The sequence below is a fragment of the Jaculus jaculus genome, chromosome 1 (genome assembly GCF_020740685.1).
Source record: "Jaculus jaculus isolate mJacJac1 chromosome 1, mJacJac1.mat.Y.cur, whole genome shotgun sequence".
Classification (NCBI taxonomy): domain Eukaryota; kingdom Metazoa; phylum Chordata; class Mammalia; order Rodentia; family Dipodidae; genus Jaculus; species Jaculus jaculus.
In genome coordinates, this window is record NC_059102.1 from 66,771,316 (window position 1) to 66,793,620 (window position 22,305).

The 22,305-nt window shown below is 41.8% G+C and overlaps 1 protein-coding gene across 1 annotated transcript in view; it reads right to left on the reverse strand.

Moving 5' to 3' along the window:
* The window catches only part of Prune2 (prune homolog 2 with BCH domain), a 309,960-nt gene extending 287,896 nt beyond the window's left edge, over positions 1-22,064 (reverse strand). The window contains exon 1 of the mRNA XM_045146033.1: positions 21,978-22,064. Within this exon, the coding sequence (XP_045001968.1) occupies positions 21,978-22,013 (36 nt within the window). The 5' untranslated portion in view covers positions 22,014-22,064. The remainder of the gene's footprint in view (positions 1-21,977) is intronic.
* Positions 22,065-22,305: the final 241 nt, after the last annotated feature.

Genomic DNA, 22,305 nt, shown 5'->3' on the forward strand with positions numbered 1-22,305 from the left:
CTCCCTCTAGGCTGGATACTTCATGATGTCTTGGCAACTTGCCTCATAAATCACTGACCTGCATATCTTTACTCAATTCCACCTAGACCTGCCACCACCCCATGGCCAAACTACTGACTTCTGGACTACAGCGTCGTGCATTTCCTAGCTGTCCTTGTTTGGACAGCAAACCATGCCACTGTCCATGGAAATATCCCTATTCATATAACCCAAAATACACTGTGGTCAGCTAATTTTACATAAACCAGGAATTTTATATGACAACCTCTAAAGAACGTTCCTTCCACTCAGTGACTGGAAGGGGTGAGAACACAACCTGAAAATCCATTTATGTGAGAGAACTTGGGACTGGGGTGACAGAGGCCAGGACTTTGAGTGCCTGCTTCCTATGTCCATTTTCATTTTGCTTGTTAGTAAATCTTAAAGTGAGAGACATACATCTGAATATCTCTTGACTCTAAAATACATTTTTCAAGAGGTTCAGATACCAAAATAGTAGACGTCATCAACATCAAAGCACACACTTATATATTTCTATTATGTATCAATCATAAATTGAAGAGCTTTGCATATGCTATTTCATTTAATATTCAAAATCCCATACCAAGAAGATGTTGTTATTATTCTCGATTTATATGTGCAGGAAATAAGGCTAAGGCAGAGAGAATTTAATGGATTTTCTCAGCTTTCTTATTCCATAAATGCTTACCTACTGACCTAAAGGAAACAATCCAGAAGGTCCAAACCTGTAATTTGGGACACTAATACATCCCAAAGTCATTTCAAATGTGATCATAAAAAATGACTTTTGGGCTGGAGAAATGGATTAGTAGTTAAATGCTTGCTTGTGAAGCTTAAGGACCCCAGTTCAAGGCTCCATTCCCCAGAACCCATGTAAGCCAGATGCACAAGGTGGCACATGCATCTGGAGTTCGTTTTCAGTGGCTGGAGGCCCTGGTGAGCCCATTCTCTCTCTCTCTCTCTATCTGCCTCTTTTTCTTTCTGTCTGTCTTTTGCTCTCAAATAAATAAATAAAAATAAACACTTTTTTCAAAAAAAAATTACTTTTGTCAGTCTTTACTAAAGGCATAAGGTGTAATGAAATTGCTATTAGAGAGTTTTACTGGTTCAGGGACTTGGGAAATGTTTTGGTGGGTAACAGCACTTGCCACACAAGCATGAGTGCCAAAGTTCAGTTCCCAGCACCCTTCTCAAGAAAACACCTGGATGAGTAAAAAGAAGAGGACACTTAATAGTCTCCTCTGGCCTCCACATGAGCACACCTGCATGCATACCACACCACATATATTGCATTCATGCAAAGGGGGTGGGTCACTGTCTTTATAATATAGACTACAGCCCAACAAGCTCATATTTCTTAATTATTTTTTTTATTTTATTTTATATGTAACAGTATATAGTCTTATATCCCTTCATCCTGGCTTCCATTACCCTGATGGCCCTTTTCAGTGGGGTTATGGTATTCACTGTGGGGTCATGAAGGCCTCAGCAGGGGAGGGGGGACCATGCCTCGGGATAGTTTTACCCACTCTATGGCTCTTACAATCTTTCTGTCTCATCTTCCACAGTGTTTCCTGAATCGTGGCAGGCCTGTTGATGGTCTGATTGTTGTTGAGTTCTTTGTGGCTTCTGGATTTCTGCTTTGATAAGTTTTGATTGATCACTGTGTCTGTAACCATCACCTTAGAATTGGTTGTCAGGCTAATAATAAGGGTAGTAGTCATGTCACCACTTCCTCTGTAAGTTCTCCTGGGCACTGGCAGATGTGACAAGCTACGTATTGACTCAGGTGGAACCAGAGTTCCACAGAAAAGAATTTTAAGCTGTCAGTATGAAGCAGTGGTGGATTTTCTTAAAATAAAGTTTAACATAAATTTAAGAAAGGACATTACAGAGAGGAGTGCCTGCAAAAAACAGAGTACACACCCAAGTGTGGGTGTGGACTTTTTAAAGAGAGAATTACGCCTATGTGTCTTTACAATAACCATAGATGAGTTTTGGTGGCTTCTGAAGTTACATCTGAAAAGGTTACTAAGGAATAGTTTTCTCTCTTTTTCAGTAAATGAGATCACAGATGGTTCCTGGAATACATTGGCTAGGATCACAGCTAATCAGGTAAAATCTTAGGTAACAAGGTTTGTACAAGGTCATTAAGACACATTCTCATTGTAAATGAACTTTATAGTTTTGTCTGGGAGATTCCTAGGAAGTTGCAGGTTTGCAAATGAAAAGGAGTAAAGTCATATATGTTTGGGCCTTAGACGTGATCCACTGCTGTTTAAGAAATGACTATATAGGGCCAGGTGTGGTGGCACATGCCTTTAATTCCAGCACTTGGGAGACAGAGGTAGGTGGATTTCCATGAGTTCAAAGCCACCCTGAGATTACATAGTGAATTCCAGGTCAGCCTGGGCTAGAGTGAGAGCCTACCTTGAAAAAAAAAAAAAAAAGCCGGGCATGGTGGCACATGCCTTTAATCCCAGCACTCAGGAGGCAGAGGTTGGAGGATTGCTGTGAGTTCAAGGCCACCCTGAGACTCCATAGTAAATTCCAGGTCAGCCTGGGCTACAGTGAGACCCAATCTCAAAAAAAAAAAAACCACCCCCCAAAAAATAAATAAACAAAAAGGAGTGACTCTGTAGGAGCTGGAGAGATGGCTTAATGGTTAAGTGTTTGCCTCAAAGCCAAAGGATCCAGATGTATGTAAACCAGATATGCACATGGTGGCACAAGCATCTGGAGTTCGTTTACAGTGGCTAGAGGCTTTGGTGTGCCCATTTTCTCTCTGTCTCTGTTTCTCTCTCCCTCTCCTTCTCCCTCTCTGTCTCTAATGAACAAATAAAAATGGCTTTGTAATACAATTTCAGATCGGGTATGATAATACCACCAGAGGTGTTTCTTTGCTGAGGATGTTTGATATCCAAGGCCTTCTGCCATTCCATGTGAATTTTGAGATCACTTTTTTTCAACCTCTGTGAAGAATGATGCTGGTATTTTTATTGGTACTGTGTTAAATCTGTATATTGCTCTTGGCAGAATTGCCATTTTCACAATATTAATTCTACCTATCCAGGAGCATGAGAGGTCTTTCCATCTTCTCAATTTCTTTCTTGAGTGTTTTTATGTTTTCATTATATATGTCTTTCACATCCTTGGTTAATGTATTCCAAGGTATTTACATATTTTTTGCTGTTGTTATTGAAAATGGTATGGCATCACTGATTTCTTTCTCTGTACATTTGTCCTTTGCATATAGCAAAGCGTATCCTGCCACTTTGCTGAAGGAATTTTATCACCTTTAGAAGTTTTGAGATAGAGACTTTCAGGTCAGTTATATATAGAATCATGTCATCTGCAAATAGGGCTAACTTGATTTCTTCCTTTCCAATTTGAATCCCTTTTCTGTTGTCTATATACAGGCACTTTTCACAGCAAATTCTGTTAATTGTACTGACATTTTTTACTTTTGGCTAGTGAGAGACTTCAACCAAATTCAGAGGTGAGGGTCTCCTTTCCCTCCCATGTCCTGTACTTTCCCATCTTTCTATCCTGCCTCAAGATTAACATATCCCAATCCTGAAATGAAAGCTTTAAGAACCACTGTCAGAGCTGGGGTTGGAGCTCAGCGGTAGCATGCTTGCTAGCTGCTAGCATATTCAAGGCCCTGGATTTGAACTCCAGCACAAAGCAAAGCCAAAGAACACTGCCAGAGCATACCTGCTCTCTTACTCTTCTTCCAGAAGAGCAAGGGCTCTTTGCTCCATTAGCCTGCATTCGGGACAGCATTGAAGGCACTTGGAGCCTCAGCTAACCATGAGTGAAAGGAACTAGAGCAGGAAGTACACTTTTGTTGTTGCAAGCCACAGACACCAGATATTTCTGCTTCCACACCATACCTCAGTGAAAATGATGGTACAGAGGTGTTCCTACAAGGGTTCTGAAGCCCAAACTATCTGCTGGAAAGCCTCAAACTACAAGAAGTTCTACAAGCCACTTTGGGCTCCTCAATCTGTTAGAGAAACGATATTCTTTGCCAAGGGGAAAAGAACTGGAAAAGATCAAAGAGCCTGTAGGAAATGAATCATGAACAGAACACAGGAGAGAGACAGTGACTAAGCAAAAGCCATCAACAAAGGGAGAAGGGCTGGGATGATACAGTAACCCCATAAATAACATAGTATCACAAGTAAGCATGCACCAGCAACAGAAGGGATGGTGGGGATGGGGAAAGTGAGAGCAAATAACCACACAGATGACAACAGCCCTGCCTGAGGACGACACTGAGAATAGAAAAATTTAAATTAATTTGGGTAAACAAAGAGCAAACAGCAGTGAATACAGCTGTGAACAGTTTTCAGAGTAATGAACGGGGCTGGAAAGATGGCTTAGTGATTAAGGTGCTAGCCTGTGAAACCTAGGGACTCATGTTTGACTCTCCACATCCCACGTAAGCCAGATGCACAGTGACACAAGTTCATAAGGTCGCACAAGTGCACAAGGGGGCATACCTGTCTGGAGTTTGTTCCCTTTTTGTGATTTTGGGATTTGTTGTTGTTGTTGTTGTTTTATGTGTTTGCAGTGCTGAGGACTAAAGCTAGGGCCTTGAGCTTGCTAGGCAAGCGCTCATCCACTGAGCTAAATCCCCAGTCTCATGTCTGGAGTTTCATTACAGTGGCTGGAGGCCCTGGTGCTCCAGTTCTCTCTCTCTCTCTCTCTCTCTCTCTCTCTCTCTGTGTGTCTCATTTAAAAAAAAAAAAAAAGAGTAAGGAAAGTTTCACTCAAATACCATGTTCCCAGGAACCAGCCCTGGAGAAAGGCCAGTAACTATACACTCGAGGATCGAGGATCGCTGGAGAATTACTTTCAGAGCCCGGCATCTCCGAGGAGCTGCTAGTCCTCTTCTCTGCTCCCTCCCTAAAGCCCATTAGTGTCTTCATGGTCCGTCCCTTCCCTGCCAGGCTCTGTGAAGCCCCAAGGCTTTGTGTATTGTATAAACAAAATAAGGGACAGGAAATAATTTTAACACATATTAAAACCAGTATTAGTACAGACCCTGCCTTACCAGTCATCAGAACCAAAGGTTGTCTATGCGGTATAACTGCTGATTCTCCTTACTGAATTAGGTATCTCCTGATTTTCTTCTTTGCTTTAAATTTTCCATCCTAGCAGCACCTCAGGCATCTCATCAGCGTGACTACAACAAGGAAACACCTCTCCCAGGAAGTATTGCTTTTCCCTTGGGGGTACTTTCTCCCAGCTGTATAGCCTTCAGGTTCCAACCATACTTTTTAAAGGAGATAGGAGGGGTGGCTCATTTCCCAGAGCATCCGTGCTAGCTAGAATGCCACTACTCACATTGTAGTCTAAGGCCAATGGCATCAACATCCCCTGAGAGCCTGTTAGAAGCACAGATACTCAGGCCCAGAATCTTTACAGAATCAGTCTGTGTTCGACCAGATCTCCAATAGTGCCTATGCACATGGACATTTTCATAACACTGCTTGAAAGAAGTGCATGGTGCCCCTGGAGTGCTGAAATGAAAATACGAGTTAAAACTCTGCTCAGCCTACAAGGAAGTTACTTCTAACATGTATTAGTTGTGTGCCTAGAGCATACTACTTTGACCTCTCTGGAGCTCTCAGTTTCCCGCTCTATAAAGAGAGAAAAATAATGCCTGTCTATGGAAATTGTGGTCACAGTCAAATGAGGTCATGTATGCAGCTGTCAACTCTTTTGCTTGCTCATTGGAGTGTGTCTGCTGAGAGGTAGTTATATGGCAGGGCTAGAAACTATGGTAAGGACATTTTGAAGGCAATCTGGAAAGGACAGACTAGTCAACAAAGGATACTGGGCATAGCACAGCCTTAGTCTAGTTTGATGGCTCTTTCTGAACCATGTCTTTTTTTATATCTTTTATTTACTTACTTACTTATTTTGAGAGAAAGAGAGAGAAAAGAAGATGAGAGAGAGAGAATGGACACACCAAGGCCTCCGCCCCTGTAAACAAACTCCAGACGCATGTACCAGTTTTTGCATCTGGTTGTGTGGGTAGTGGGGAATCAAAACTGGGTCCTTAGGCTTGGCAGGCAAGTGCTTTAACTGCTAAGCTATCTCCCCAACTCCATGTCATTTTTTAAGGCCAAAATACATTTACAAAGGAGTTAGATACTAGGAATTTTGACACATAAGAATTTACTTCTAGAGCCTCCTGCCCCACAGCAAATTAAGTATTTAGCAGATGTGCATGATTTAACAACACAGTATGATTTCCATTCCCCCTCAACACTTGCAAGAACGAATCATCCCAGTGACATTTCACTTGCAATATATTAGATCTTCTCAGTACAACATCTAAAAAAAATATACTGGATACATCCTGTTACTCCATAGGAAAACGAGGTTGGTTTTAGGGCATCTATAATCATAAATTTTTCAGTAATACAGAGGCCAAAGCCCAGACTACTCCTGAATTCTACCTGCTTATAGTTCTCTTCAATTACATTTGAAGGTTTCCTCTTCTTTTAATCAATGTGAGTTAACCCAGCTCTTAAGAAAGATTGGAGTAGGATGTGGTGGTTTGAAGCAGATGTCCCTCATAAACTCATGTATTTTGAATACTTGCTAGCATTTGGCTCATTCTCTTGCTCTGATTTTCTGGTTGCTCTGGCAGAGGGGATGTCTAGCCTCTGCTCATGCCATCATTTCCCCTGCCATCATGAAGCTTTCCCTTGAAACTGTAAGCCAAAATAAAAACTTTCCTCCCATCAGGTGCTTTGTCTCAGCAACAAGAAAGTAATAGCAAAAGGGGGTATGACTAGGCATGTGCTGAGCATGCCTGAAGTCCTGAGATAAATCCCACAGCAGTGGAAGAGAGGCAGATAGGGGGAGACTTAGGCAACCCAGGACCTCCAGCCATAGGCCTCTTGCACATCTTAAATTGATTCTGCGGCTCCTGTCATATTATCCTTGTAACAAAAGGGGGCTCTTAAAATTAATTCAGACACAGAAATTTCATCTGAAATGTCCAAGCATACTAAGCTAAACTATTTCCTATGGCATCAATGTGGGGTACTTTTAGGAGTTGAAACAGTTGAACAAATGACTCAAATTAAAGAAACAGGTAACAGGGTTAGAACAGAAAAAGAAAGAGAGAAAATTTGATGGGATCATACCTCCTCTGCAACAGCAGAAGCGCTCATGTTAGTAGTAATTAAACTTCCTTTCCACCTAGAACTCTCAGTTGAGTCAAGAGAAGTGACATCCATGCTGCCTGTCCCATTACAGGTGTGTCAAATGCTCGCAGGCTCTCCAGGACCCAGCCTCTCAGGAACCTCCTTCCCATTCCAGGTGATACATGGTCTCCAGAGCCTGTGGGGCTCAGCATGTTTTCACCAGTGACACATTCATTAATTTTACACTTGCCAACTGTCCATCCTGCAAACCTCCAAAGCTCAGAGGGCATGTGTTCCTGTGTGGAGGAAACCTTGGCTCTGGTATGCCTGGATTTCAACTCTGCATGGTCTCCTCCTAGAAAAATACCCTGGAGTTTCACTTCATTGCTTTGTTCACTGCAGATGAATCCAAACTATCAGAGCCTCAATGGAACATTCACTCTATCTTTTGAAAGTAGAGACCAACTTTTCCACAGATAGTTGGGAATTAGAAGTCACACTCTTCAATCAGATCTCTGATTGGGCATCATTGAATTTCAACTTCCTGGTCTTGTTCTCCCATTTGTGAAATAAATATTAATAACACAAGCCCTACCCAAGTTTGATCTAATGAGATTACATGAGTGAGAGCAATTATAAAGTGCAATATTGTTCTAAATTGCCAGAAACTACCACAATCCCTCAATATTTTCAGGAGAGTTGCTTCCAGAAACCGCAAGGGTACCAATCCACAGATGCTCAATACCACATAGAAAATGGCATATATTTGCCTATAAGCTATGTGTATCTTTCTGTTTATTTTAATTCATCTCTACATGTGAAAGAACCTATGTACTGCAGATAGTTGTTTTAGTGCATTGCCAGGAAATAAGGAAATATGTCTAAACATATAAGGAAAAATGTCTAAACATGTTCAATATAAATGATTTTTTTTCCAAATACTTTTGATCTGAGGTTAGTAGAATTCATGGATGCAGAAACCATGGATAAAGGCTCAAGTGTGACTGATGACAGCACACTCTGGAAACCAGTGATTAAAATGGGCTGAGTAAAGATGTAGTGTTACAAGATGGTCAATGAAGGAAGTCAAACTGGATGATAATGAGATGGGTACAGACGACTGACTCTAGGAAAGCAACTAGCTTGAGAGCTCCAAGAAACTCAATCCTTTTAAAATAACAAGGAAGGGCTGGAGAGATCATTCAGTGGTTAAAGGTGCTGGCTTGCAAAGCCTGGATTCAATTCTTCAGCATCCACATAAAGTCAGATGCACAAAGTGGTGTATGTGACAGGAGTTTATTTGAAGTGGCAAGAGATCCTAACGCACCCATTCTTTTCTCTCTCTGTCTTCTCTCACCTGCTTATATGTTTCTCTCTCTCTCTCTTTCTCCTTGCAAATAAATTTTAAAAATTAAAATAAATAAGATAACAGAGAGGAAGTGATAGGGAAAAGGAAGAAATGACTTCCCTAGTCAGAGTATAGCTCATGGTCTCCATAGCTGGCATGCCATGGTTTCACTGTGATTCTTTGTTGAGTTGCAGGCAGCTCCAGATCACTGCTCAGCTCCACACTTTACACAGTGAGCACACTAGTCCCCAGTATACTGACTGACCTCTCAAATGCATCAGGAGCACAAAGAGTTCAAGTGATCTTGCGTCTGTGTTTGTCTCCTTCATACTGTATTATGAGGCTAGTTAAATCTTTCTAAAGCTCAGGATGATAAAATTTGAAGAATTTCATCCAGAAATAAATTTGGAAGATCCATCAAAAAAAAAAAAACTTAAAAGAATATTAACTTTTGCCCCAAAGATTACATATTTGAAATGGTATTTTAAGAACATGATTCTAAAACAGAGTAAGATGTTTTACGTACAAAGATGTTTATTAAAGAATAATTTAAAATGTCAAAAGTTACTCTTTTTCTTCTTCCTTCCCTCACTCCTCCTCCTCTTCTTTATTTAATTTTGTTCCTTAAAATGGGATTTGACTATGTAGCCTAGGCTAACCTTGAACTTTTGAGTCTCTTGCCTCTGCCTTCATAGCATTGGGACTACAGCTGTGTGCCAGCATATGTATTCTTCTTCTTCTTCTTTTTTTTTTTTTTTGTGGTTTTTCCAGGTAGGGTCTCACTCTGGTCCAGGCTGGCCTGGAATTCACTATGGAGTCTCAGGGTGGCCTCGAACCCGCTGCAATCCTCCTACCTCTGCCTCCCAGTGTTGGGATTAAAGGCGTGCGCCACCACGCCCGGCACCAGCATATGTATTCTTAAGGAAAATAAAAATCAAGATACCAAAATGTATAATCATCTTCTTTTCATCCTATGCACAGAAAAGACTAACAGAAATACTGATCAAAATATTAAGAACACTCATGTTTCAATGAAAGTGGAGAAGGTATGGGGGGAATGAGGAAATTTTTGGCTTTCCCCTACTTCCCAGATTTGCCCAAATGCTTATTTACTATTTTATAAACAATGAAATGCAAGGCAGTTGCAATAGAGGAAGTCAACAGGTATCTGGTTCAGTGTTAAAGAGAGATTATTCTACAACACTTTCAAAAATAAAGGTCTATGGTTTTAGAGTTGTTACAATAACAGTTATGCAGTAAGAAATCCTAAGTAAGAGATGGTGTGTTTAACTTAAACACATGGGATCCTCATAGCTGGATTTCACACCTTTCACTGGAAGAATAGGTCAGGTTATATCTAGGGACCATCCACCTTGCAGATAGCAGTTCAACAAAACGGCCAGTAGGAATATGTGGCTCCGTGTTTATGAGATACATTAAAGTAGTCTATAGGAATGCCAGCACAGGAAACCCTAGCTATGGGGACTGGGCTTTACAGAGATGTCACACTTGTTCATTAACTATTTCTGGCATGATTCCGTAGAAATGAGAAAAATGCATTTTCTCAATAAGTCCAAACTAACCTCATAGTTTAGAAGGAAATACATTTTTCACAGATTCTTAAAAGTTAGCTCTGGGATGGCATTGTGATCTGCATTCACCAAGGGAGTTTATCTCTGTCCCTTTTTGGAAACTGAAACCATAAGAGGCATTTCAGTCCATTATCTGGGCTATCATTAATATCAGTTACTGAGCCACAAGAGTTTCTTTGCTTTATACTATAATTTTACAAAAAGGATTCACAATTGGATAACTGAAGAAATATTCAGATAGAAAATAAAATGTCTCCCTCTTATTTATTGTTATCTGTGAGCTGTATATGTTGACTAAGACCTTCTTTCAACTTGCCTACAATCTAAACATGAACACACATACACACACACCATTAGCATCCACTCAGATATCTTGGTAAATGTCAAGAGACAAAACAAAATCTGAATCGAAGCTTGGGTTTATATGAATCCACAAGGACTAATGGAAAGACTGCCCTCTTCCCCTATGTGGAAATGTTTCTGAAATAATTTTTCTAGTAGCCAAGGAAGGGTGAAAAAGAAAGAACTCTACCATCTATTTTGTCCATGAGATGTGAGCAATGGAAGCCAGCTTACTAAGCAATGGGGGAGGGGCTAGAGGGGAATAGAAGTACAAAACTAGAGAGTGGAGGGGCTAGCGGTGTAGCTTAGTGGAGCGCTTGCTTAGCATTCATCAGGCCCTGAATTATATCCCCAGCAAGAAAGAAAACCACCAAGTGGAGAATGAGGTTCAGAGAGTGACTTGTCCCCTTTCCTTACTAGAGAGGAGCCAGGACCACTGGCTTTCTGGAAGAATGTCCTTTCAGACATTCCCTATTGCTGTGAGCAGCTGGTTGGGGCTAACCACCTGCTTTGACATTTCTGTCAGAGCCAGCTGCTGGTCTAGTCAGACCCTTTGGCCATTAGCTATAGAAATACAAATGAAGAATGCAGAGGAAAGCCAAATGCCTCTACATTCTGGTTAAATGCTTGCCTCTCCCCTTTGTGGAGAGACCAGCATAAACATATTTTTATTTTTGTACTCCTTTGTTAACTTATAGGAGATTTCTTTTTTTTTGTAGTGATAAAAATAAATAAATATATAAATTGGGCCTTATCAAATTAATGTGCTTCCTCTTAAAGAACAATAGCCTCTTATACTCAAACTTTTAGTTTTAAAATAAGGAAAAGGGATAGAGAGATCGCTTAGTGGTTAAGATGCTTGCCTGCAAAGCCAAAGGACACAGGCTCAATTCCCCAGGACCCACATAAGGCAGATGTACAAGGTGGTGCATGCTCTCTTCTTCCCTTCCTCTCTTGCTCTCTCTCTCCCCCCCGACCTCTTGTTTTTCTCTCTCTCAAAAAAAAAATAAGGAAAAGAATGTTCAAATCAATGATGGTGTGTCCCCAGAGGCTGCACAGAGGCCCAGGACTCTGTATTCCACACCAGATGGAATGACACATATTGGAGGCCTAAGTCTGCTTCAAGATCCTGTTGGATTTGGGTTTTGTTTGTGTGATTCTTCCATTTTATTTATCAGTAATTGCATCTCCATTTCTATCATCCACTCTTGAGAAAAGAAAATTTATGAGAATTGTGGCAAAGTTCATATTAAGTGATAGCAGATGAGAGTGACTAACTTTTATGTGACTGCTGTGTTCCTGATATTACCCTGAACAATTTTGATATGTTTTCACAACTAGTCTTCAGGATAGAGCTTGAGGGATTTTCCTGTTAGTGATGTAATTAATGATGGGCTTTCAGTACTCAATTTAGGAAACCTGAAGGAAAGCTGCCTTTGCTGAATTCCCCATTTTTTTGGCAGACTTTGCACCCCTGCCTGTGTCCTGCATTTCCTCCTCTGCTTCCCCAGCCCCCACACTCTGAGTCCTTTTATCCCTCTCTTTTTCCCATTTCCCTTCCAGCTGTGCCTCCACTTCCTTCTTTCTTGTCTCCTCCTTTTATTCACTTCTGCTTGTGTACTGAGCACAACCAGAAGCCTTGTGAGACACAGCTAAGCTATGAGCCAGACAGCCACAGTGGGCTGGGCACCAGGGAGAGCTGTGTTCAGAGCCTACCTCTCTCCTTCCTAGCCATGACGCTGTGGTGGGTTCTCGGCCCCTTAAAAATCAGTCAATCAATCAATCAAAATAACAATAAAGGAATTCAACAAGAGAGTAGCAACTATGAAGAAATCTGCCCAACCAAAAGCTAGGCTCACATACTTGGAAATTAAAGTTTTCTATTTAAACATTTTACAATGCATTTTTCATTACTGAAATTTCAACTAATGCTCACAATAATTCTAGTCACTCTAAAAACTTGTCACACACTCTTTCTTCCAAATAGCTTACCAGTTGTTATTTATTTTGGTGTTTTTTTTTTTTTTCAAGGTAGAGTCTCACTCACCTGGAATTCACTCACTATGTAGTCTCAGGGTGGTCTCAAACTCACAGCAATCCTCCTACCTCTGCCTCCTGAGTTATTTCTTTTTTTTTAATGAACATATATTTAGGGGAGACCTCACAACTTATTCCATAGCCTAATGGAATATTGTTCTTATAAGGAATTATCAGTAACATGGGTTAATTACTTGGTTATTCAAAGGCTTCTCATGTGAAGCAGGCAACACAGAGAAATGAATCCTTTTGGGGGTCAAAGTGAAAACCTTGTGAACAACTTCACAAACTAACCATCCAACCTACCTGAAAATCTTTCAAGATATTCATTTAAAAATACTTTACTTATTTATTTGCAAGCAGAGAGAGGATATGGGCACTTGGGGCCTCTTGCCACTGCAAATGAACTCCAGATTTATGTGCCACTTTGTGCATCTGGCTTTACATGGCTACTGTAGGATTGAACCTGGGCACCTGCAAGCAAGTGCCTTTAATCACTGAGCAATCGCTCTAGCCCAAGAGCTTTACTTTTAATTTAAAGAGAATTAAATGTGTCAGTGACCTCATAGGAAAAGGACTTAAGATGGGGAGGGTCAAGGTCCAGGAACTGCATGAAGGTAATCTAGGAGGAAACTATGGTTTCTTTCCTTATTGGCTGTGAACCTTGGGAAATTTCTTACCTCACTGAGCTTCAGTTTCGTCAGCTGCAAAAGGAAACTAATCCCTACCTTGAGGCCAATGTAGGGTTAAATACATTCTCTCTTAGAGCTAAGAGAGATACTTAACAAATTCTAGTTGAGCTAAAGAGAGCTAAGAGCCCTTGTCTTGTGTCTAGATCTGTGGACGAGTTTCTAGTGTTGTTTCAGGACACACGCACCTGCAGCAGTCTTAGAAGGGAAACGCTCCTCTTGTTCACACTTTACAGATGGGGAACCTAATACTCAGGAAGGTAAGGCAAGGGATACTTAAGTAAAAATGGCAGAGCTAGGATCTATGAACAGGCATCTGACTTCAGCACCCACACTCTCAGCCAAAATGCCACACTGCATCTAGAAGCAAGACAGTGTTTCCAAATTCAGAACTCAGGCTCCATGAAAACCTTCTAAGATCTGATATAGGGAAGGTGGCTTCTCCCATGGTTGCCTTATGTTATCAGCTCACTGGATTATAAGTAAGGACTGGTCATCACTGCTCTCAGCAAGCTACCTGTCAGCAAGGATGACCATCATAGCTTTTGATTAATCCACATCTACTTTCAACTACTGGGTTTGAAGCTTCTACAAGGTGGTCTCTTACTAACAAAACCTAATTCTCAAATGTGAGCAGATCAACTATAAACTAGAAAGATTTGTTGCTAAAATATGTTCAAGATCATATATGTTATTATATAGTATATTTATGGATTCTTGCCAGCGGTCAAAAGAATAGTACAATCATATTAAAGATACCCCCATTTAAAATAAGTATAACAAGACAAAAACTAAGAAAGGAAAATTCATTTCAGAAATATTAAGCTGAAGATCAATAAGTTTTGAGTTTCTTGGCTACTAAAGCACATAATATCAAATGCATACCACAAAAGATCAAATTTTGGGGCTGGAGAGATAGCTGTGTCAGAAAGCACTTGCCTCACAAGCATATAGACCTGAATTTAATTCCCAGAATCCATGTAAAATGCTGAGCATGGTGGTAGCACTTGCCTATAATCCTAGTGTTGGAGAGGTCTAGATGGGAGGATCCATAGGGTTCTCTGGCCAGCTAGTCTAGTGGCACTCGTGAGTCGCAGGCCAATGAGAATCCCTGTCCCAAAGAAGCCCAATGAATGGTGTAGTGGTTTAAATGTAAATGAAACCTATAGCCTCAGATATTGACTAAGCTTCCTATTTTGTGCCCAGCAGACATAGTCCTCCTGGAGGAGGTGTGTTAGTGAGGGCAGATCTTGAGTCCAGCTTACTGTGTGTTCAGAGCCAGCTTGAGCTCTCCTACGTCACTCTCTGCTATGGATTTATGGTGAAAGAAGCAAGTTTCCTCTTCCATGGTGAAACTTCCCCTTGAAACTGTAAGCCTAAAATAAACCCTCCCCTCCCATAAGCTTCTTTTTGATTAGATGTTCTGTCCTAGCAATGAGAAGGTAACTGCAACAGATGGCATCTGAGGAATGATACTAAAGGCTGTTCTCTGACCTCCACATGCACACATGTACAAACACCACACAATATGCAGTTTTTCTTTACATAGTATTTCAAACACATTCTTGAATTGACAGTTCATAAGGGCACCTAGGAAAGCCAGGTGGTATTCAGAGTCCCATGAAGTACACATGAAGTAGATCATGGTCACATCTTACCCCATACACTCCTACTGGTTGGACAAAAGTCTGACTCAGAACCTTACATGAGTATGTCTTATGTATGAGTTGTATAATGTTGGGGTTGGGAAAAAGTCAGACATAGCTTTACCCTCACTCCAAAGGATGCTGAAAGTCTTCCTTGCCAATCTCTCTCCTGACATTAGTTCTAGTGCAGAGGCCAAGAAAACTTGGAGCAACTTAGTGGTGCACTAGTTCAAAAAGAGGCTGTCCAAATGTTGAAGCACACTGAGGAAGACTGTCTCTAACAGTTCCACTGAGTAGCTCATATGTCCAGTGTGATTTTACAGAGTTGACTTTTCATGCCCTGTACTTGTATCATGCTTTAGTTCAACAAATATTTAGATTCCCATGGGTAACATCTAGCCTCTTTACTTTGTAGTGACATTTTTTGTTAAGTGCATTCTATTTCAAAAGCAGTGCATAGACTCCTTGACCTCAGTGTTCCTCATCTTCTAGAAAGCCAGTCTGGCATCCTGCATGCTGCTGGCAGTCCTGCTTCACATTCAGACCTCAAAGGGTATGGCTCGGCTGTCCAACTATTTATTATTATTGAGACACTACATCCTGCCATGTCTCCTGCTTCATGGCTCCATCCATTCTAACAATGTCCACAGAGCATCAGGCATGGAGACACAATGGTACACAAAGTCATACAAAGACAAGTTACCTACTTATTACACTGGCATTAATCAAACTTACCCAATAGTGGTATATAGTGATTTAATGGCAAATGGAGATAAGTGATTTAAAAGCGCTATTTGGTTTGCTTAGAACTAAGAAGTTAAGAGGGGTAGGGAGAAAGGGCTTGCTCAAAAAGGACTTCCCTTCCTCATCTCAACTGGAGAAATTACAGTACCATTTGATCCAAGGGCAGTAGAAGAAGCCAGAAGAAAGTGAATGGTGGCATCATGCTAAGAATGGTGTCCATTCTCCTAATAGCAATGAAAAGTGATGATGAGGTTATAAGGGAGGAGAGAAGATGGTGAAGACACTTTCAGCTCTGAGCATCTGGTATTTTAATGGCTTTCCTGCAGCAGCTTATACAATTTGCAGGAGAACAGTGTGCTGGCCATTGCAACCACCCTGTGCAATTACTGGGAAACTCACTGCTAACTGGTGGACCAAAAGTGGGGGAGAAGATGAAGGAGAAGGAAATTTTCAGTTGGAGAAACCATATGAATGACAATGTCATTCATTATGATAAGGACCTGCAGAAGAGGAACAGCTTGGGGGTACATGGAAAAACCACTGTTTTTTCCCAAGCTCTATACCAAGAGATATAGGTTTATCACCTACAAAATATGCATCATTGCCCTAATTACTAGGAGCTACTTTACTGTTTCTACTCGTACTTTTTTGGTCTGACTTTTCAGAGCAATGTAGAGCTCCACTAGCCTCATAAAAGTTTCTCAAGAACAATATTGCCTTTCTCTGGAGACCAAAGCCCTAAGACGTGAATTTAGGAGGAACAAAGATTATCAATAGGTTACATCAGCACCTCTGACAGGGCAGTTGCATATAAACATATCTGTGTAGGTTGTGTATCACAAACTCATTATGTGCTGTGTATGTCAGCATTAACATGAATGTTATCTCCTGAATATACCATCCCAGGCCCTCCTCAGTTTCCTTTCAAAGGTGACAAACTCTGTGACTCTTTACTAACCCCAGGGGTTAAGAAGAATCAGTGGCTGAAGCTACAGTACATCCTTCGTCTAGATGGTTTCCCCTCTTGTACCTTTTTATCTAGACCCAGGTATTTCTTCCTCATTCTTTTCTCTGTTAGAATAACACTCCAAAAATGATGGATGATGGGGTTGGGGAAATGGCTTAGTGGTTAAATGCTTGCCTGTGAAGACTAAGGACCCTGGTTCATGTCTCAATTCCTCTGGACCCTCGTAAGCCAGATGCACAAGGTAGCACATGCATCCGGAGTTCGTTTGCAGTGGCTGGAGGCCCTGGCATGCCCATTCTCTCTCTATCTATCTACCTGTTTATCTCTCTGCCACTCTCAAATAAATAAATAAAAATAAACATTTTTTTTTAATTAAGCCTCTTTCATCAAGGCTTGCAAGAGCTCCCCCGACTTGTGCAGCAAACCTAAACTGATTCAATATCAGCTCAAATCAATGCTATATAGAGGTAATTAGGTTATAGCAAAGCTCTCAGCTTTTTCCTTGGCTGACATAAAGTATTCCCCAAGTCACAGACTAAATCTCTTGCTCATCCAATGTCCTACAGGATCTAGGCTGCTGTTTGAAAGACTGTGAGCACTTTTCCTTTGGGACAGACAATGCCACTCTGAGATCTGTTTCTCCAGCAATGGTCTGACCTAGATTTTTTCCAAAGGCCCTGAGGCTGGGGCCATCCTCAGCTGTTGGTCTGGATACTCCAGTAGTGGAAAACAAGTTGACTCTCAATCTAGCCAAAGGCTCATTCCTCATCAGCCCCTGAGTGGATGACACCATATTCACATTAATACTTTGGATTCCTGTTTCCTGCACAGAAATCCCCTGGCAAGAGGCACTGACTCAAGTTGGGCATGGTTGTAGCAAGCCTGTGATCCTAATATTAGGGAGGTAGGGGATCAGAAGTTCAAGATCAATTTGGACGACTTGAGACCTGTCTCAAAGAAAGTAAAACAAGGAACTGACTCCAGAGCACCAGCTGGCTTGTGGTGGAGTCACAGCTGCAGGTCAGAATAAGCTTAGTGTCCACATGAAAATGCTCTCAGCTTCTCCACCATTATTAGTCCTCACCATAGCGGCCCTTCAGCAAGTGCTTTTAAGAAAACCCTCATGGACATACACCTTCTTCCCAAGGATGACTATACTCTCCTCTGCAGTTGATATTGGGTTATTCTACAGACTTGTTGTCTCAATCCTCTCTTTCTCTCCTCAAGCTCCATGTCATTCACCACTGTAATATAGTTGCTCACCAAGAATTTGGACTACTTTCTTGATCCTGTGGCACTTGCTATCAAGTGTAAGTGCACAATTGGATCACCCAGAGTTTTTCCATATAGGAGTCCATTTTGTGACTGATTCTCAGTGCAGACAGGACTGCTTCAGCTGACTCCTGGACTACAGGGTGACTCTCCCCTTACTGTCTCTTTAAAGCCAGCATTCCTGGAATACTGATGTGTCCTGTGACTTCCAGTGGCAGCTGACAGCCCCTCCACAGCTATCTGGCTGATGACCTATGTATTCAAGTATGTGATGCAGGAATCAGTGGCTGCTTGAATTGCAGGTGGCACTTGGCCATCAGAGGAGGCTCAGTAGCCATTCTACCTCACCCTACCAGCCAGACCCCATGTCCACATCACTCCTCAGATACAAAAATTTCCCCAAAGGTCATAGGAAGTTGACAGCTTACTTGTATGAGTCAGTTCCTGACCTGAACATGTTGCTGTGAGGAGTGCCATGAAGTTGGAGAGCATTTTTCAAATCCCAGGCATGAAGCCCTCTTTTCCTTTCTTTTTTCTTTAGTCATTTATATCAGAATGGTATTGCTAAGAAAGACAAAAACTGATATCATCGTAGGAGTACTGTAACTAAAAGGCAAAGCAAGGCTATGTCGGAAGGGCTGGTCTGGAAAGGTAGTGCTTGTTTTCTGTCTTGCCCCAACTCTGAATGGGCAAGTAGAAGAAGATAGTGTATGTGGTACCAGGGGTAGGGGGCTGGAGAGAGGAACATACTCTCTCCCTTCCACATCCAGCTCTAGCAGTGAGTATCCAGAGCAAGGGCAGGAGAGGGCAAGTGGCAATCAGAACCTTTGATGACCAGTTCTTCCTGGCTCACTGCCCTCAGATCCTACTGCTGATTCTGCTCTTCTTGGTACTTTCAATCCTTCTCATCTGCTGATCCAAGACTTGCCATTCTGCATTTGTCAGGAAGGCGCCATTGCTGGAGAATGGTGTCTGTAAAGGGAAACTGCTTCCTCTGCTGCCCCCAAGTCCAACTAAGACTGGGGATTTTTTTTTTTTTTCCTTAATAAATCCACTCCAGCACACACCCTTACCAGCCCAGTCAGCCCATGCCTAGAAGACAGGCCCTGGGAAGCACAGGAGCTCCAGCGTGGAAGGCTCCTCTATAACAACACTTGAAGTAGAGTTTTCCAGTTTTTGAGGAATGGTGAGCATTCCCAATAAAGGGTGGAATTACAGGGTAGATTTAGGGGAGAGAAGGACAGGATCGTGTCATTGAATCTGCCTTGGTTGAAGGACCAGACTAGCCTGAAAACCAGAACTGAGAGTGATCTCCCAAGTCTACTGAAAATTAGCTCCTTGTTTCAAATAAAATTCAAACTCACCCTTCTCCTTCAAAGATTTCACCCAAGCTAAGGCCCAAAGGCCTGGCCTAGAAGGGGAAAGCTTCCCTCCTCATAGTAACTGATGAACAAAAGGTTACTATTTGGGACAAAAAGGTAAAATTATCACTAAACTCTTTTTATTTGTTTTTCAGTTCTAGGGATTAAACCCAGGGCTGGTTACATGTTAGGTAAGTGTTATACCGCTGAGTGACATCTCAAGCCCTTTTCACTTTTGGGAACAGGTTTCACATTTACCTTGAACTTGCTCTGTAGCCCAGGCAGACCTTGAACTTGTGAGTTACCTCATTTTCAGACTTCTGAAGGGATATTGACTATTTTAAGCCATTAAAAAAATTTATATCACACCTACTGCATAACAGAGTAACTAATCAAATAGGGAGAAATCTAGCAATTAGGCATATTTTAGGTATCAAATAAAATTACATTAACTTCTAATGGAAATAAAAGCTCATGCATGATTCTATAAAGCTATAGTGTGAAAATTAGAACAGTATTTTTTCTTCTTAAAATGTTTTCAAAGGAATTCACTGAATTTTTCTTTTAATTTTTGTTTTGTTTTGTTTTGTTTTCCAAGGTAGGGTCTTGCTGTAGCTCAGGCTGACCCGGAATTCACTATATAGTCTCAGGGTGGCCTCAAACTCATAGTGATCCTCCTACCTTTGCCGCCCAAGTGCTGGGATTAAAGGCATGCTCTTTTAAATTTTTTATTGGGAACTTTAATATATGAGCATACTATAAATTGGTAACATTCTCATCAGGTTTAAGTGAATTACTTAAAATCCTACCATTTTACTGTGAATAAACTTCTCACAAAAGAATGACATAATTATTGAGGTGATCAAGATCTTCAAGGAAAAGGTTATCTAAAGTAAAATGTGATCACCTACTGTACTTAAATATTGTACATATTAAATACAAATTTTATTACCTAAAATATTTATAAGGAAACAGAAATATGTGACAAAAAAGAGACAAAACACCTTTTGTGTAGCTGAACAAGAAATGTTAATCGTGATTTCTAGCTAGAAGCCAATTCCAAGAAAAGATAAATTTAGCTATAATTGTTCTGGCTAATGCAGGAAACTGGTAGCTGAATTTCAAGCAACTGCTTTTTTTTCCAGTTTTTTTTTTTTTTTTTTAATGATGTAGAGCAATTGCTCGTCTAATGAAGGGACTCGGTAAATAAATTACACATTACTTTTAACTGATTACTCTGAAACAGGGAAATTTCCATCTCAGCAATGATTCTTCAGAAATGAGACAAACCTCTTGCCCAGATATGACCCTACAATCTAAATATTTACTGCTTAAATTTGAGAAAAGTCACAGGATGGGCACTGAACACAGGTGGAGTCTGAAACTCTACATTTACCCTTGATCACCATTCATTTTTTCACACACAAGTTGCCAAGATTGACTTCAAAACATGTCTTTACCATGACTACTTAAAAAAGAAAGCATGTACTTAAACCACGTAAACTGTTATAACACAGTTCCTGAAAGCCGTCATTCTCATGTGCTCTAGCAAAACTGCAAGGAGATCAACAACCAGGGAGCGTATCAAAAACTTTCTTAATTCTGAATCCTGGCAAACATTCAGCTACTGGGAGGGTTAAGGTAGAAAATAAAGTACTTACATTAGCATTAATCAACGTTTAGGGTGCTGCTAAAGATACAATCAGATTACTGCCAGTATCCCACTGCCATGTCCACTCTGAATGGAGGCCAGGAGCCTACCCTTGGTTGTGTTGAAGTAGATAAATTAGGTCCTATCTTGTGATTAAGAGATCACCTTAACAGAACTTACAGTTGGGCTTCTATGAAGGTTTAAAGGTTAAAGGCATCATAAATTATGCATTTCCTTTTATGCCAGATCCATAAAAAGAGCTTTCACTGCTCATTAAAGCGCACTTGCTTTTATTTTTTAAGAACTGGAACACAAACATTTCCATTATGCTTATTACTGCTATGCTGATAGCCAAAACAGTTTGGAATTAGGAAAGTGCTCAAGCCTGTCACTCCAGAATGTTCAACAACTGTGAACACACCACACACACACACACACACAGAGAGAGAGAGAGAGAGAGAGAGAGAGAGAGAGAGAGAGAGAGAGAGAGATTACAGTGCCAGGCAGGAAAGCACACCAAGGCAGCAAGCTGGGCTCCTTCCCAAAGAACGAAGAACAAGAGCCAGTTCGCATCCCCAGCAAAGTTGGAGCATCCCCAATCCCCCGCCTCCACAGCGGTCTAAGGGATGCGAACAGAGTCGGGGTACACTGGAACACCAGTCCTGCGCTGTGGAAGCTCATGCCATCCTTCCCAGGCAGCGCCCTGGCTTCGTCACCCAGGCTTTGCCACTTCCAGCTGAAGTAGTGCCTGAGATGCTTTTTGTTTTTTGTTTTTTCTTTCATTCCAACAGCTCCTCCATGTGGCCCAGGCTCTGCTCTTGCTCAAAGGGGACCACCCCTTTCCACCCGTAATCCTCCAGGGTCAAACGCTCCCGACCCAGTGGCGCATCCGAGCCGCCTCAGTTGGGCCAGGCCTCACCAGCCCACCTCGACACTTTGTCTAATGTATGGAAGGATTGTTGAGGCGGACAGATTGCTTTAAAGACTAGAGGCCCGCAGAATCTTTCGGGGGACAATGACAACTAAGTAGCAAAGTTGAGTCCCCTGCTGCGCTGCGGCCCCTTTTCCTGTCCGCCCCTCTCTCCACCGCGCACACTCCCACAGGCGCGCGCGCAGCCTTGCTCCCTCAACTTACCAGTTTAGATTTGGCGCGTTGCAAAAATTCTTCCATGTCTCTGCGAGGGGTTTGGACCAGGGGTTCAGGCTGTGGAGTGCGGGACTCAGGAGCACGGTCGCAGGAAGTGGTTGGCCGGGACGCAGCGACCAGCTGCTCCCTGCGGCCGCTGGCGGGCGGCTGAGGCTGTGACTGCGCCCTCGGCTATTTCCTCCCGGGCTCCCCGCCCCACCCCGCCGCCTGCTCGGGCTCCTGACTCTGTCCTAATAAGGAAAGTGGGTGTGTCGCCCGGGAGCCCGAGAGTGAGCCCCGCAAGCCGGCCGGCACGCGCCGAGGGTCTGGCGCGGGG